At 41.8% G+C, this 16556-nt stretch overlaps 1 protein-coding gene across 1 annotated transcript in view; it reads left to right on the top strand.

Annotated features, from left to right (window-relative positions):
* The window catches only part of PLBD2 (phospholipase B domain containing 2), a 634614-nt gene that overhangs the window by 113140 nt on the left and 504918 nt on the right, over window positions 1-16556 (top strand). Inside the window, exon 2 of the mRNA XM_044068270.1 lies at window positions 3790-3883. Within this exon, the coding sequence (XP_043924205.1) occupies window positions 3790-3883 (94 nt within the window). The remainder of the gene's footprint in view (window positions 1-3789; window positions 3884-16556) is intronic.

The raw sequence follows: 16556 nt of genomic DNA, 5'->3' as shown, positions 1-16556 counted from the left end.
ATGCCTGGAATAAATTACTACCTAGTGTTCAATCTCAAGCCCTAACTCTCTTAAAATGTCTCTCAAGGCTACCTTTCACAAGTCTTGGTCTTGCCTATGCAATAACCCAACTTAACTCTATGTTCCTTTCTGCCTACACTCCTCTACTTCTATCTCTAATGTGTCCTCTCTCTCTACTAATAGTCTGTTTTTTACTGCCTCTCAGCCAATAGCACTGTTGATCCAGACAGTCATCTGTGCCTTGGGATTATCTCCTGTATATAGTGTACCTAATATAATTATAATTGTTACTGATTGCAAATCTGTTTCAAATCACTATTCCAGCTGTAGTACGTTTGTTTTTCTCTAATTACTTGTATTATGTTAAAACTAATTTGTATGTATTAAGTAATGTTCATATGTCTAATTGGGTGTAATTAATTAAACTGTCTTACAAAAAAAAAAATTTTTAAACATGGTAAAATTATTCTTAATGTTTTGTAATATCTTGGAGCGTTTCTCTCCAGGCCTTAGTGGAAAATGGGCTCCTACCTAGTTGGACTTTCCCAGTAATCAGATGTCAGTCAATCAAAATCAATCAGTAAAAAAAAAAAAAATCAAGGGGGAGCCGAGTCTTAACCTCCCATGCGGACAAACCATGTTATCATGGGATATAGCTTTACAGCACAATCTCACTCTACAGACATCCTTCATTCTGCCTCTCTGATTTAATTGTTATAAGCTTTGGTAATCTACCCACATAGCTTAGAACAACTGGGAGGTGAAAGGAGATGCTACTGCAGTGATCAACAGGATGAACATAGTACAGTTGTGTAAGTTGAGCTTTCCATAATGGTAGATGTTCAAATGGTCACTGCTGTAGTAGCTGCTCCCTCCTTCCATCCTCCTTGTTTTTTGGTGTGTGTTTTATGCCAGGGTGTGGACATTTTGAATTTTTATTGTTCCTAGTATTGTTCTCTCAAGGCTTAGTCTCATGTTCTCAGTTGACACAAAAGCTTTGAAGGGCTTCTCACCCAAACCTGTCTTTTTAGACCTCTCAGCTCGAGTTGACTAATGGTTTGGGTGTGTCGAAGGTGCCCTGAAGCTTTGGAAGCTGGCTGGCTGCTAAATCCTATGCAGGATATGTAACCCATATGTAACCCATATAGCTTATGCTGCTGCAGCTATGATCATTCAAATATCTACTGTTATGGTAACTTTATTTACATAAATGTACTTTGCCTGTCCAGGCACGACTCCCCTATTAAAATTACTCAGCCCATCTCAAGCCTTTTCTCATCTGTTTCCTTGAAACCCTTTAAAGTACACTGTACCAGTGTGGGTGTCAGTGTGTTCCTGGGCCTCACTGGCCTCTCTGATTTAATTGTGTTTCATTAAGTCAGCCTTTTATCTTCCAGGTGGAAAAATGTCCTGTGTCCTATCTTTTATGTCTTCCCCTTTCATTCATTCCTTACATTGATCCCCTTTGCTCCTTGATTATGTGATATGTCAGCATACATGCCTCCTTCCCCTTTTGTGATGCACATGTCTAGCTGTATAAATGTTTTCTCACTCTGCAGTTACAGTCCTTTCAGCATTTTGGTAACTCCATGCTTTTTCTGCCAACTTGATGTTTTTCTTCATGGTTACCAGAATTGAACCATGTACTTTGTGTATGGCCTTAGTGCCCTGTACACTACAAAGGCAACTTTAGCTTTTGTGCGATCATTACCATACTCCCTTTTCATGCATATGCTCTTTGGGATCCGACAAGTACTTCAGATGCAAGTATACTTATTAGGACACTTTACAGAGGCAGGGTTAGCTAAGCCTCTGGAACCTGCTGCCCTATGCAATACTTTATCTTGCTGGTGTGTCACCACTTCTGTTCATGTTGCATTGCTAGATGAAGGCCAGTGGTGACTTTTATCCTCTCCTCTTTCCTCAGGGCCACCTCTGCAAGCTTTAATAGCTTGCAAACCCTCCCCCACCCAATGCATATAAACTTAAATGCTCTAATGAGGCCTGACAGCTGTACCTTTTTAATTTACTCATCATCCTCCTGTGCAGTACAGCATTAAAGAAATTCCCTGTGTTTAGGTAGGGTCATACCTGCATGATGTATTTTTGCTCGCGTCCAGGAGTGAGCGTTTCATGTAAATGGTCAGGTTAGACTGGAATGCTGTTATTGCAGGACACTGTGCTGGTGGCCGTCTGTGGGAGAATTAACCTTTAGGAATTTGAGCCTTTACATGCTTGGAAAACATGCTTGTGCCTTTGTTGTTCTAGCTTGTTGTTCAAGATAGCTACCATAGCTGTGGTAGTCTTAAGAGTAGTTTCCAAGTACAGTTTTTGTATTCCTTGTTCAGTCTTCAGAATACCACCATCACATCTTCTCAGTTTGTAAGTTGGCGGGGTCAGCTCTTAGAAGAGGATGGTAAAAATCATATTTTTTATTATTCAGTGTTCTGTTCTTAATGGCATTCTCTTCTTTAACTGTATTGCTTTCTCTAGAATTTTTCAGTATTTGCTTTCAGATCTGACTTAGCCTTTCTATGAGGTGCCCTCACGCTTTCTTCTTAAATGTAATTTACCTGTATAGCTTAATAAAATCCTCACATCTTGCAGTTTTAAAATTGTATAGAAGTCTGTCTCTAAAGCCACATGGTATTCATTTTCCTGGCATTTTTCCAGGAATGTCATCTGTTTAATTACTAATTTCTTGGTCAGAGTCCTTAGGGTACCTGTTCTCAACATGTGGAGAAATGTGTTGTAGGCACACATACCTTGTGATATTGAAAGCTTATCTACTACTTCATCTATGAAACTTGCACGTGCATACTGTCCACTAGATAAAAATATTTCCAGCAGTGTTCCTGCAGGCTGTGACTGAAGTCTTGATTGCAGAGGTCCTTCAGCTAGCTTCACTGGTTTCAGTCCATGCATTCTTGGTCTACAAGACCCTGCCTAATCCCCCCAAAGGAGTATGTGTTTCACAATATTCTGCATTGTTGAAGTATAGGTAGCTTTTTTGCAGTTTCAAAAACTTTGCAATTTAGCATGAAAGTCTGTCTTGGAGAATTTACTCATACTACTGGCTAAAGACTGGACAAAAGCGGAGATTGTTTAGGGTTCTTGAAACATCTCACAGTGTACTAACTTTATTCTTTATTTTCAGTTCTTGAGTTGTAATGCAGTTAAATGTCATGAATTGTCTAACAGATTGTAAAGCAAATTGCACCTGGTGTACTTTTCATATAGTGGTCAAATAGCCCCATCTCTTGATGGGGCAAAACTTATGTTCAAACGCTTGAGAAAGTGGGTGGTAAGCCATTTGTAGAATTTGGATACTGTGCTCCGTTTACTGGTGATGACACTCTTGTTGGTAAACTTTAGCAAAGTATGATGGTACACATTAAGATATCAGGTTGTTGAATAATTTAGACTGCAGCTTTAAATCAACTGATTATAGACTATAAACATGTTTTACAGTTCGTGAGCATGAGATGTTTCTGTGCATCCTACATGGAATATTCCTTATGAGTCTGGTACACTGGGGACTGTTTCCTTTGCCTTTTGAAAACCATACTATCTTGGTGGTTGCAGACTTATTGGAAAACCTATTTCAGGAGCATCTTGTTAGGAGTTAATGGTGCTGTTTTGTTTCTGAAATTTTTGTTTGCTCTTATCCTTACTGATATTTATATGATATTTATACAAATGTATTTCATTTGTAGTGACTTTACAAGGCAACCATACACAGATATATAACACCATATTTGCTGTCTGTAATGTGTTGCTTCTTTGCAGGTGGTCTTTCCTGGAGGTAACAACCAGTGACAAGTACAATGATAGTCTACAGGCTTATGCAGCTGGAGTGGTGGAAGCGGCAGTTACTCAGCCGGTAAGTTGCATAGCTTAGAAACGCATTCCTTTTTTTTTTTTTTTTCTTTTTTCTTTATCTCCCACTGCCTGCCAACCATCGGCCTTTCCACAGTCACATAAGCCCATGTATGCCCTTAAGGCAGGAGCCACTTATAGGGAGACCATCACCCCACCAGCTTTCATGGTAGTTATCCAACAGGTGTGGGGACTTCTGCTACAATATGCTTTCAAGGACCTGCTGTGTGCCTCCCCCCCCCCCCATTACTTATGTGTATGCTTCTGCTCACACTTCTAAGACGTCTGCTGCATACTGCAGTATGGTAGAGCCAATTGCACATTTCATGCCCATGTGCTGCATGCTGTCTTTGTGCTTTGGTGTTGCAGCAGATCAGATTGTCTCAGTCTCTCAGAATTGGTGAGCATATACTGTGCAGGTGAATGAAATAACAGAAGATTATGAATTCTCAGCATATTCACCTTGAAGAATGATGTGATTTCTTCTATTTGATTTTATACATAGTCTGCTCATAATCAGGAGCGTTTCTCAGGCTTCACATACAGGTGTTTGAATAGAGGACAGTCCTTTTTCAGCCACAGCTGACGACACCTCTCAACTGTCCAGAATTTTGCAGGATGTTAAGAATTTTTCTTCATATTTTTGGCCTGTCTTTAAAACTTGCGATTTGTTTGGCAGATTATTGATAATTTAAGTCCCATTGAGTTTCAGACTCTATATCATGTAGAAAATGCATGCTAATGTAAAATCTGTCATTCTAACAACTTTTAAAATCTGTCCCTGATTTTGGGTCTTTGTGTCTTTGTGCACCTATTATTTTTGGCTTTGCTCAGAATTTTCATGGTAAGAGGTTGAGAGCTAGGACCAGGTGTGATATTGGTGACTGCAGTACAGAGGCAGAATAGCAGGCACTTTAAGCTAAGCATTCTTCTTTTTCACTAGCTGCTAGTTTTGTAAAATGAGCTTGGTAAGCAAGCAAAATCTAAGTACCGTAGTTGGAGGTGGGTCACACTAGGTGACTCCACTAAACAAGCAGTTTGAGATCATACTTTTGAAGTCCATTTACCTGTTTCATTGGCAGGCAAGCACTCTCAAGATAAGAGGGCTTTACAGAATGGGTTGCAGGCCAGTGCTTTAGAAAGTAAGGCCATTCACCTGTGATAATTTTAAGAAAATGACAAACAGTGCTTTTTGGTGTAATGAAGAAAAATGATTTTTCCATTTATCATATTGTATTTTATGAAGATATATAGAGACCACCTATGATCAGTCTATTTTTGTTGTAGCTAGCCTTTCCTGACACCTATAATGCCACCTTCCACATGCTTTCCTCACTCAACTTTGAAACTCGCTGGTGGCTTACACTGTACCAGTGTCTGAAGCAGTACGTTACACAAGGCCGTACCTCACTCTGTGTGAAATAATAATCTTGAAATATTTAGTTGAGCTCTGGCCCTTTCATCTGCTGCCCAACTTCATTTCACTTCCTTGTGGTTTTCCTCTTTAGTTTCATCCACTCACATACCTGCTTCATTTGTTGTGTAATTCTCCCATCTTCGCTTGTAACTCAGTTCCTTCTGTACTTGTCTAATTTTGCACATCTTGTGACCCTAGTTTATTTTTGTGTGTCCTCACAAAAATAACTTTTCAGGGTGTGACAATGTCTTTACCTTGTAATTTGTACCTTTTGAAGGATGATCCCATGGTCTCTGGAATTTAGTCTTTGTGCCCCGTTCCTGGCATGTTACTGCCCTTCACCACTACCTTTTTATATTTTGTAGTGTTTCAGTCTAGGGGGGGATTACTCTTGCATACTTTCTCTTGCTCAAGGTGAGACTAGCTTTCCTACATCTTACCCAATTCACAGTACATAACTGTATGTGTGTGTGTGTGTGTGTCGACAACCTCTTCATCGACACTTGTCGAATGTCCACGTCAGCGAAATCGGTTGGCCATTGTCTTACATCCGCCCTTTTCCCCACTGTAGTGTGATCTCTGAGTTGGTATATTTAGTCTGGTGGGTGTGGAGGGCACAACCCCCCACATTGGGGGGTGTGGGGTATAGCCCCCCACTTTATAGTGTTTGTTGTATTGTGTTGTGCGTATTTGGCCTGCCGATTCCCCCCCCCCCCCCCTTGGAAAGCTATAATGTGGCTGTTCGACACATGTTGATGAAGAGGTTGTGGACATTCTGAATGGTTGACGTTATAATAAATGCACATATACATACAGTGGATCTAAAAAGTGTACACACCCCTGTTAAAATGCCAGGTTTTTGTGATATAAAAAAAATGAGACCACAATAAATCATTTCAAAACTTTTCCAACCTTTAATGTGACCAATAACCTGTACAGTTCAATTGAAAAACAAACAAATCTGTTAGGAGAAAAAATATAAAAAATAAAAGACATACAATAAGCTTTTGCAAGGAAGAGTGGGCAAATATTGCCAAGTCAAGATGTGCCATGCTGAGACTCCTACCCAAGGAGACCGAATGCTGTAATTAAATCAAAAGATGCTTCAACAAAGTATTGGTTTAAGGGTGTGCACACTTATGCAACCAGGTTATTGTATATATTTTTATTTTTTATATTTTATCTCCCTAACCGATTTGTTTGCTTTTCAATTGAATTGTACAGGCTATAGGTCCCATTAAAGGTGGGAAACGTTTTGAAATTATTTATTGTGGCCTATATCACAAAAACCTGGCATTTAAACAGGGGTGTGTGCACTTTTTGTATCCTGTGTGTGTGTGTGTGTGTGTGTGTGTGTGTGTGTGTGTGTGTGTGTATTTTTTTTTTTTATTTAAATCCTAACTGACACATTTTCCCAGAATTCCCCACTTCCATGTCATTTAATCTTGCTTTGAAATACCAGAATGCTATGTGAAGCAGATATTGTGCCATTTCTGTGTAGTAAGTAGCACACTTGCCTTTGGTGCAAAAGATTGTGGGTTCTATTTCCCACACCAAGCAGATTGATTGTTGATACTGCAGTGTAGCATGGGGGGATGCTGAACTCTTGAGTGTGCCATCTTTTAGATGAGATGTTAAACCGCAACACTATATCTACTCGAGTTTATAGTAGCAAAGGTGGATGTAAAAGCTCCCACATCCTACAAAAAGTAGGGGAAGTTCCCTAGTGCCCTGTCCAAATTTCCTGTGATAGTATAAATATCAAACGTTGGTCTCTCCTGAAAAAAGGCCTGGACAACAAAGAATAAATAAATATAAATAAAATAAAAAATAGGTGTAGTCGGTCCTAGTACTGAAATCAAACCTGTGTTGCTTTACTGACATTTTCTGTTTTGACAGTGATGTCTTTGTGATAACCACTCCCTCTTTCTGAACACGCCCCTGACTGTGTTGGGGCCACCCCCTTATACCTTTTAATTTTCATACAACCCTTCATTGAGACCTGCTATCAAAGGCTTAGCTGAAGGATTTCCTTCAACCAAGTCATTGGTGACAGCATGACTTCTTTTAGACGAGATCATTCAGTCTACCTTTTGCCAGATCAGCATCCTGAAGTCCTGTAGCCTGGTACACGCAATCTTTTCGTGACCTTCCTTGAAATCAGACACATGGAATCTTGTCCCTTTCAAGACCAACCTGTATGCAAAGGAACCATAATCGCCAACCTCTAGTGTTTCATTACCACTGTTAAGTTATGGGATGCTATAAACTTTTTCTAGGTTCCTACTGTTGTCCCACCCCCCCCCCCCCCCATTACGACTTAAGTTTCTTAATTTTACAGTTCTGATGATGGACTTTCATCATTCACCAACTACAGTGGCAGTTTTGCTTATACTCCCCATCCTACCTTATAATAGAACTATTTAGCCAGACTCTCATAGATGAAACTGCACTGTCATTGCGAACACTTTTCACTATCCACACTAAAAGTAAAGGTAAATGATGAACAAGTGGACAGCTTAACATCTTGGAGAGAATAATATGGCAGCCGACTTATTTCAGCTATGAAAAGTTATCTGTGGAAAGACCTAAACTTTAATGTTATTCTTAACACTACAAAAAATATGACTTGGAGCACCTCTAAATTATCCAAGTGCCAAACACTCATTTTATTGCTTTTCATTTCACTCTACTGTGAAACATATGTTCTGTTTTTTTCTTATTACAACATTTCACTCCTACGTTTTGTAGTTTAACATGATACTTTGTTAAAAATATCTGTAATTGATTTTTGAAAGATTGTGGGGATTTTCTTCTTGGGCCTCTGCTGACAATGGGGTCCCAGTTGGACATTCCTGGTAAACAAATGTTGACTGACTAACTAAAATAACTGGTCTATTCAAAAGAATGAAGATCCTGTTGAAAAGTGTGTATGTCTAAACTCAAACCTTAACTTCCCGTATCACATGCAAATCACTAAATCAAAAGTTAGTCAGTCTGGTGGCAGAGAGAGATGAAACCCGACTAACTGCACAAGCTACTGAAATTTGCTTAGCGCCTCGCTGACTGATGCTGCTGGCAGGGAGGATGGTCAGTACCTTCCTCGGTGGGGGGTGGGGGTGGGAAGGGGCTGCTATAGCTGCTGTTGTTGTAACAAGGGACAGAAGTCTCAGGACACTAAATTCAGGATCTTGCTTAATGAATGCTATACACTGTATCTGCTTGTGTTTTTTAGGATAGCTCTTGTCTCGCATGTGAAGGAGTGCACATACACAGACATTACGGGATTGTTGGCATTTCCTGTAGTGATTTATAGGTCTGCATGTCATCACCAAGGTAGTGATTAGGGCCTTACTACAAAATGGCTTCATTTCCAGAATGCCAGTTAGAATGGTGTCCTCAGTATCTGCCCATCTGATGACCCTCCTCCTGCTCTGCACAGGTTCTCATCCTATAGGATCTGGGGATTAGCCTCATTGTCAGGGAACAAATGTGCCTGTGTGCCACAAATGAGGCTTCATGGTCAGTGGGCAGAGGGAACAAACTAAATGAAAAGTAAACAAACTCCTCTTTTTGCCCAAGATCTCCTACTTACTCTCAAGCAGCAATTGGAAAAGGAGTTTTTCCTCCCACAGCTTGAATATACTGTAACCCTCCTTGCTTCCCTCTCAAGAAAGAACTTTAACCACTCTGTACAAACCACCTCCATTAACATTTGCAGGTTCATAACTCTGCCACCATGAAAAACCTCACTGGTCCATGCTTTCAAAAGCTAAATGGCTAGTAGTGAGGCAAAGAACTACACTGTGTGAACATGTGCTGTTTCAAGAATCGTTCCTAGAATAGTAACAGTTAACAGTGAATAGTAAACAGTGCAGATTTGCATGTACTAAGTCAGAGATTGCTGTTTTTTTTGGAATATTCCCTTTTATACTCCCAAGGTATGAAGAGTCCGTATATGTAAGTTTTGGGTGATTATAGGGAAAAGGATGTCTGAAATATCCACTCCATACAACTTAAGATCCTCATCTCTTTTTACAACTTGCATACAGTTCAAAATAAACTCCATTTCACCAAACATTCCCCTCTTCTAGCACCCCCTTTCCCAAACTTCCATTCTGAACTTAGAGCTTCTTATTCACATTACAAATGCCACCTCAGCATAGACGTAATTTGATAACTTAAGACATCTCAGATGAGACCCCCATGTCACCATCCTTGCCATAATTACTAATTTGACACTTCTTTCTTTAGTCTCCACTTTCACTCATAATTTCCATTAGTCCTAATTTCTTTTCAAATTCCACTACAGCCTTCTGTAACCCCATCCCATCCTGTCCCTCCCTCCATCTCTGCTTTCCTTCCTGTATTCTGTTCTCCCTCATTCTAACTATTCTGCACGCATTTACCACATAAAACTTGTAGATATATTCTGACTACTAAGCTGAGAACTTCAACCTCCTCATGCTGATACATACAACACTTAGTTTAGCTACAACAGTATGGGATGCAAACAGTGAAACATACTTTGTCAGTTCTGCTCACAAACCAATAATGCATAGTGCTGCAGAGAGCAGGAAATCCAGTAACAACCACTGACCACACTTTTTGAGCCTTTGTGCCTAAATGTTTGGATGCCCTCTCTAACAACACTATGAACAGCCATTTCTGTGCAAGAATTTGGAAAGAAACCACTAGCTCTCCTAACAACATGCTCCTATTTTAATAGGTCTGCTAAGAGTTACTCCACAGCTAAAATAATACATATAAACCTAACCCTAGACTCTCAACCCCACCAAATGCAAGTATCTAATTGTAATGTCTGTATACAGTAAATATGTAACTTGTTTACGAACACTTTGCATCTGTTTTCTGCAACACCAGTAGTACAGCAGAAATGTAAATTCTTAAATTGTAAATAGTTTTCTTAAACTGAAATTTGAATACTGTATTCCCTATAAACACATTCCTTGACTAAAATGGTATGTAGGTTAGTAATGTATGCATTCTTTGTATCTTTCAGGGATTTTGCAGTGTTCCTATTCCATTTTGAACTAGTGTGCATCTTACCACAGCTGTTACTATTTATGTTTTACACAGTTTTCCAGTTTTCCCACTGTTCTATTTTTTTTAAATGTATTGGTCAGTTGTACCATTGTTTTCATTTTCTGGGCTGTGGCTGAAATGGGCTAACAATGGCACACTTAGTAAAATAACTTAAAAGGACTGACTTGGCCAGGGTGAGCAAAGATGGGAAGGAAATAGTAGAAGACCTGAGGAAAACGGAGTGAATGAGTACTTCACTCTCTACAAAGGAAAGGAAGGGGAGGGTGCCCTGTTTGAAAGGAGGCAGGGCAGCGTTAAGAGAATAGACAGATGACATGGAGATGGGGGAGACTAAGAGGGACTTGAGTTCTCTAATGGAGGATACAAGCACTGAGACAACATGGGCTGCTCTCATGGAATCTGATTGGTGTGTTGGCAGTCCACTGATGAGTATATTCAACAGATCACTGAATGAGTATATTCAACAGATCACTGAATGATGAAGTACCTGACTCTTGGAAATATGAAAAATGTGGTGCCCCTTCTGTGGGAGGCAGGAAAATTGGGGAAACTGTAGTGCCCTTATCCTTACAACAGAAACTAGAAATTCAGAGATACAATCAAGGTTGAAGAGGATGGTGGTTTTTCCTAAAGGATAACCATCTGCAGGACAACTCTGTGAAACGGAAGGGTGTACTAGTTTTGTACTTGGAGAGTGAAAGCATTTTCCACTCCTTTTTATAAGGCTACCATGTATAATATATGTAAAAAAAAAAACACTCTGGTTTTAAGCCACTTAAGCGACTCTGACAGGATAAAATTCCTCTACATCTTCATCCACTGCATCTAATCCAGACTGGTAAGGACCTTTGATTATTTCACATTATGAAAGATACTTGTCTGTATGCCTGGTGTTTTTATCCAATGCTTTTGCCTTCCCCACCTTTGGAATATTTCCCCTCTGCACACTAAGCAGAGTTCCTTCCTAAATACCTTCAAAGCCATTTCTGACAGCTGGCTAATAGCAAATTCATGACCACATTAGTGGAAAAGATCAGGCCCAGAAGGGAATTACTCTACTTCTGTCACTGCAAGGTAAGGTGGCTAAGCTTCTCAGTAGCTTTCCAGTGATGAGCTTAATAATGTCATATGAACATATTGGTTCACAGCCAGAAAGAATTGCCAGTCAAACCTTGGGTACAGGAGAAATTGACAGGTACTACTGGTAGATGTTTTCTACCTGGCATTAACTCTGTCCTGCACAAGCATCTGGGAGAAACAGTAGCTGCTGAGATGGGATAGAACTGAGGGAACGGACTGCTTTGTGGTTGAAAGTTAGGATGCTGAAGGTCATGGTGAAATGGATAATGTCAGAAATAAAGGAATGCACATTTTTATATTTATATATATATATATATATATATATATATATATATATATATATATATATCTGTATCTGATGTTAATCTTCATTCTTGACTGTTGTAACAAGCTTGCTCCAGCCAGAAAACTCTTGAGCTAAGGCTACCCATAATGCCTCCCCCCAAGATTTGATTTGCCGCATAGAGTTTTAGGACGCATCAGCCATGCTCTCAAGCGAAGTGCTTAATTTTTTATGTATACATTTCTTCTTTATAGCTTTATATCCTATTAAAACTTTCTCGTTAACTTTTCCAAATAGTTTAATTACTAAATTTGTGTGTGCTTGTGCTATTTTTCCCCGTTATTACGGTTTGATATCTTTCTTCCTTACCATCATTGGTATAGGCCCCTCCCTCCCCTTTTACCTTTGGTAAGTCTGAAATACCATCATTGGTATTCTCTTCCCTCCTATATCCTTTTCGGGTATCTCTCCATTACTATTGGTCGGTACGTTAAAAAAAGATCTTCTTTTTTGGCCTTTTCCCCTATCTTTTTGTGTCTGTGTGTCTGTGTGTGTCTGTGTCTGACTGTTTTTGGCTCACCTTATTTTAACATGGCAGAGAAGCAGAAAAGGCACCAATGGTTTTAAGCAATGTTAAGGTTGTGGCAGGAAGATGCCCAACTCGGATGGGCATCTTTCCCGCGTATATTGTTTGGGGGTGCCACATTTGGAAATCCAACCACATTGTCGGCTCCGGGTTTAGTGCCCAGACCATTGCAGAGCGCAGAAACAAATTAATCCTCAGGGGGCTGTTAAAATGCCCTTTTTAGAGGCTTTGTGTGAGGCAGACATGTCAAAGTCTCCAAAGAAAGAAGCGAAGAAAAGGAGCCACTCCGTTCCAGCATCTCCTCAAGCTCATGACCCTAAATCAACCAAAGGCCAGGTTTCTGCTTCAGAACTGAAGCCTAAACAACCAAAACTGACTTCAACTGCTTTGGTGCCTAAAACTACAACTCCATCCATGGTGCCACTGCCAACTTTACCGGAACCGACAAAACTTACCACGGTATCGACCCCTTCATCGGTACCTCTGACCTCTTCGGCACCAACAATAGTTTTATCCACTCCGGTTACCTCCCCTACATCACATACAATTAGTCAGCCGACCCCAGTGCAGAGGGTCGAATCCCTGTCCAGGACTAAGTATTCCCCATCTATTGACCCCTTTTATGGTCAGTAATGAAGTCCTTTCCAAGAACGTCCAGAATCTCCCTCTGGGATGTCTATTCGTTCCACCAGGAGACTTTCAGAGTTTGTAGTCAGGTTAGTGGACAAGCTCTTGGCGGCCAGAGGATTTCCAGCCCCTTCTAGGACTTCCCTCCTATCCAGAGCTGAGGTCTGCTCTCCACGGACTCTAGCCTGTATTTCTCCTTCAACATCTCTGCAGGTCTTGGAGTCCTCAACTTTGCCACCGGTCCTGGTACCAACTTTTTTGGTGCCAATGGTGAATCTCTCACCTTGGCTCCAGAACCATCTCTGTGGTCCTCTGCTCAGGCAGAGCCGACCCACCCTCAGGACCGTGACTTGGCTATTGGCTTTGTGATCCCTAGCCTGGTGCCAACCTTTTCCATGGTGCCGTCTATGGTTCTGGGTGCCTTGACAGTTCCAGGTCCTCTCGTGGTTCCTGCTCTGGGGGTGGGCTTGTTGGAGCGGGGTGTGACCCCAGTTCTAATGCTAAACACAGAAACCTGATCTCAACCACGATGTAAGCATATGGCAAGCAGAATTACAGTCAATAATCCAATAAGTAGGTCAGTAGACGTAGTAATTGTATAAAAAGTCTTCTTTAATCTAAAACACAGTGGGTAAAGGTAAGCGCTTTCGCGTGGTCACAGCCACGCCTCCTCACTTTTTTTGTGTGACCCCAGTTCTGAGGTTGTATTTGTCGGTTCCAGGCTGCCATCCCTCATAAGGTAGGCTTGCCTTCCAGGTTATGGAAAGAGCTCTTGCCTCAGCAGGCTCGCAGTTGGTGCCATCACCATTGGAGTGTCGCATCTACTTATCCTCTGGCTCCCAGCTGTCGCAACCTCCTACATTGGAACAGCGGGCACATGAGCAGCAAAACACCCTGCAGCAGGGTACCCTCTTTTCGGAGTCCTCCTTATGTAAGAGGAAGCACTTGCATTCTTGGAAGAATCTTTCACAGAGGACACAGACTATGATGAAGGGGAAGGGTCCCCATAGTCGCCCACTGAAGATGTCTCCTTTGGAGACATCCTAGAAATCTTGAAGCAGAAGGGTGATTGGAAGTCAACCAACCCTTTCTGTGAGGAATCTGTTTTCTTACAGGTTTTTCGTGCCCAACCTTCTACTTCCTGGGTGACCCCACCTGCCGATGATTTGGTCAAGCTCATTGTGCAGCATGCTTGGAAGGCCACTTCAATTCAGACACTATAGAGCCAATTCCCCGGAGACTGGACAAAATTATCACAGCACCAGAGGACCAGCCCCACTGGTCTAAAGACTTAGTGTTTAGATGCTGTGATGGTGGCGGCTGCCACGAAAAAGGAACTTGTAGAGAAGAGTCCAACTGTCCATCCTGCAAATAGGGTGTCTCAGACGATGGACAGATTTGAGAAACGGGTCTGCGCTTCAATGACTTTTTTGCCATATGGTCATTGAACTTGTTGGCACATTTTACCAGTCTTCAGAGGGACCTGATCAATGAACTGTCAGGCACCTTGGCAGGAGCAGTATCTGATGAGGAATGCGATAAAGTTGCCTCCCAGCTTGCTACCCTAGAATAGATATCCAACTCCACTATGCGGCTTATTGCTCACACAGCTGAAGGGACTGCCAGGGCACCAGGTACAGGCGTTGCCATTAGGCGTCACGCCTGGATGCGCTTGTGTGATTTTTGCGGACCATTTTAAGTCTTCCTTCGTCAGCACTCCTGTTGATGCTACCTCGTTGTTTGGCCCCAAAGTCAGAGACGCATTAGCCAGGTGTGAGAAGAATGGAAAGAACCTTTATGCTGTGGGCGTGCGTTTTTTTGACTCCTCAACAATCTTACTCCAGGAATCAGAGGAGTGGGAAGATGTGGTTAAGGAAGTCCCAAGGGCCTTTTCAGGACATATGTGGTGAGTTTCTCCCCCGGGGAAGAGTGAGGAACTCATCTGGAAGATGCCTTTCCTGTGGCAGAGGAGGCCCATGTAACCATGGTTCCAGGGATACCTTCTCTGGACAACCCTACCAGCACTCCTGAGTGGCGGCCCGATTGCCTACCTCTGGAGGCAGTTAAGAGAAATTCTCTCTGCAGCACTTAGCCTGATGCTCAATAATGTCAGATTCCTGGGTGCAGACTATAATTATCAGTGGTTACCATATCCCCTTTGGTCTCTATCCAAGGCTGAAAGGCAAATCCCAGATGTTCCACCCAGTCAGAGGGATGTAGCAGCACCAGAAATTCAAAAGCTGGTTCAAAAAAGAGTCATCCAAACAGTCCCACCAGACCAAATAGGATCCGGATTTTTTCCAGATTCTTTTTAGTGCCAAAAAAGACAGGAGACTGGAGGGCAATTATAGACCTCAGTGTCTTAAAGTTTGTTTGACAAAATTCTGGATGGTCATGGTACAGTCTATTCTTCTGTTTCTGGAGAAAGACTATTGGATGTGCTCTGTAGATCTTCAGGATGTGTATTACCACATAAAGATGGGCAAACACTCCAGAAGATGCCTCTGCTTCCAGCTGGGAGCCAATCACTACCAATTTCGTGCACTGCCCTTTGGTCTCACCATAACCCCCAGGGTGTTCAAATGCATGGCAGTGGTTGCAGCTCATTTTAAGGCTACAGAGATTCCATGTGTTTCCCTATCTAGGCGACTGGTTCCTCACCTGCCACACCAGGCATCTACTGCTTCATGCTTTGGACTCCATCCTAGACCTTGCAGATTGCCTAGACATCTCAGTAAACAAGGAAAAGTCGAAGCTGTCTCACGCTTAGGAGATGGAATTCATTGGAGCGACATTAAACACAAACTCCTGTATGGCTGCTCTACCCTCTTCACATGCTGCAGAGGTTAAGATCACAGCTTCAGGTGACACTCTGTCACAACAAAGTCCCAGTTACCTTGGTCTTAGGGTGTATTGTAACAACAGTTACTTTAGTCCCATTGGCAAGGTTCCACACGAGATTTCTGCAATGGCTTCTGGAGTCACATTGGTCTCTGTTAACACATCTCATGTCTTATCTAATCAACATAACCAACTGATGCAAGCAGGATCTAATGTGGTGGATGCAGGATCTAATGTGGTGGATGAAGTCAGGATAGGAGTTATGGAGTTGCCCTTTCAACCCCCTCAGCCCAATGCTGTAGTGACTATGGATGCATCCCTGATTGGGTGGAGGGGCATTTTCAGGGAAAGACCGTCTAAGGCACTTGCTCATTTCAGAGGCCAATTTGCATATCCACTTCATTGAATTGTGTCCGTGCTTCTAGCGAAGCAGGCATTTCAATTGACCTTCCCTTTGGGGACACTTGCTATCCAGTCAGACAACATGGCAGTGATCTGGTACATCAGCAAACAGGGTGGAACCAGATCTTGCCCTTTATGTCAGGAATCCCGAAGAGTGTGTCAATGGGCAACAGTATCTAGCTGCTTTCTGATAGCAATGCACATTCCAGGGAATTCCACCGTGATCGTGGATAAACTGAGCAGATGTTTTCTCCTGCTTCATGAGTGATCTCTCAGTCCCAAGGTAGCGATGAAGATAATTCGTCACTTGGATCAACCTTGCTGTGACCTATTTGCATCTCTCATAACCGCAAATGCAGCATCTACTTTGCACT

The sequence above is a fragment of the Protopterus annectens genome, chromosome 4.part0 (assembly GCF_019279795.1).
Source record: "Protopterus annectens isolate FY-2018-M chromosome 4.part0, PAN1.0, whole genome shotgun sequence".
NCBI classification, from domain to species: domain Eukaryota; kingdom Metazoa; phylum Chordata; order Ceratodontiformes; family Protopteridae; genus Protopterus; species Protopterus annectens.
Note: the sequence above shows the minus strand (reverse complement) of the source record. Positions and strands in the feature narration are given on the sequence as shown.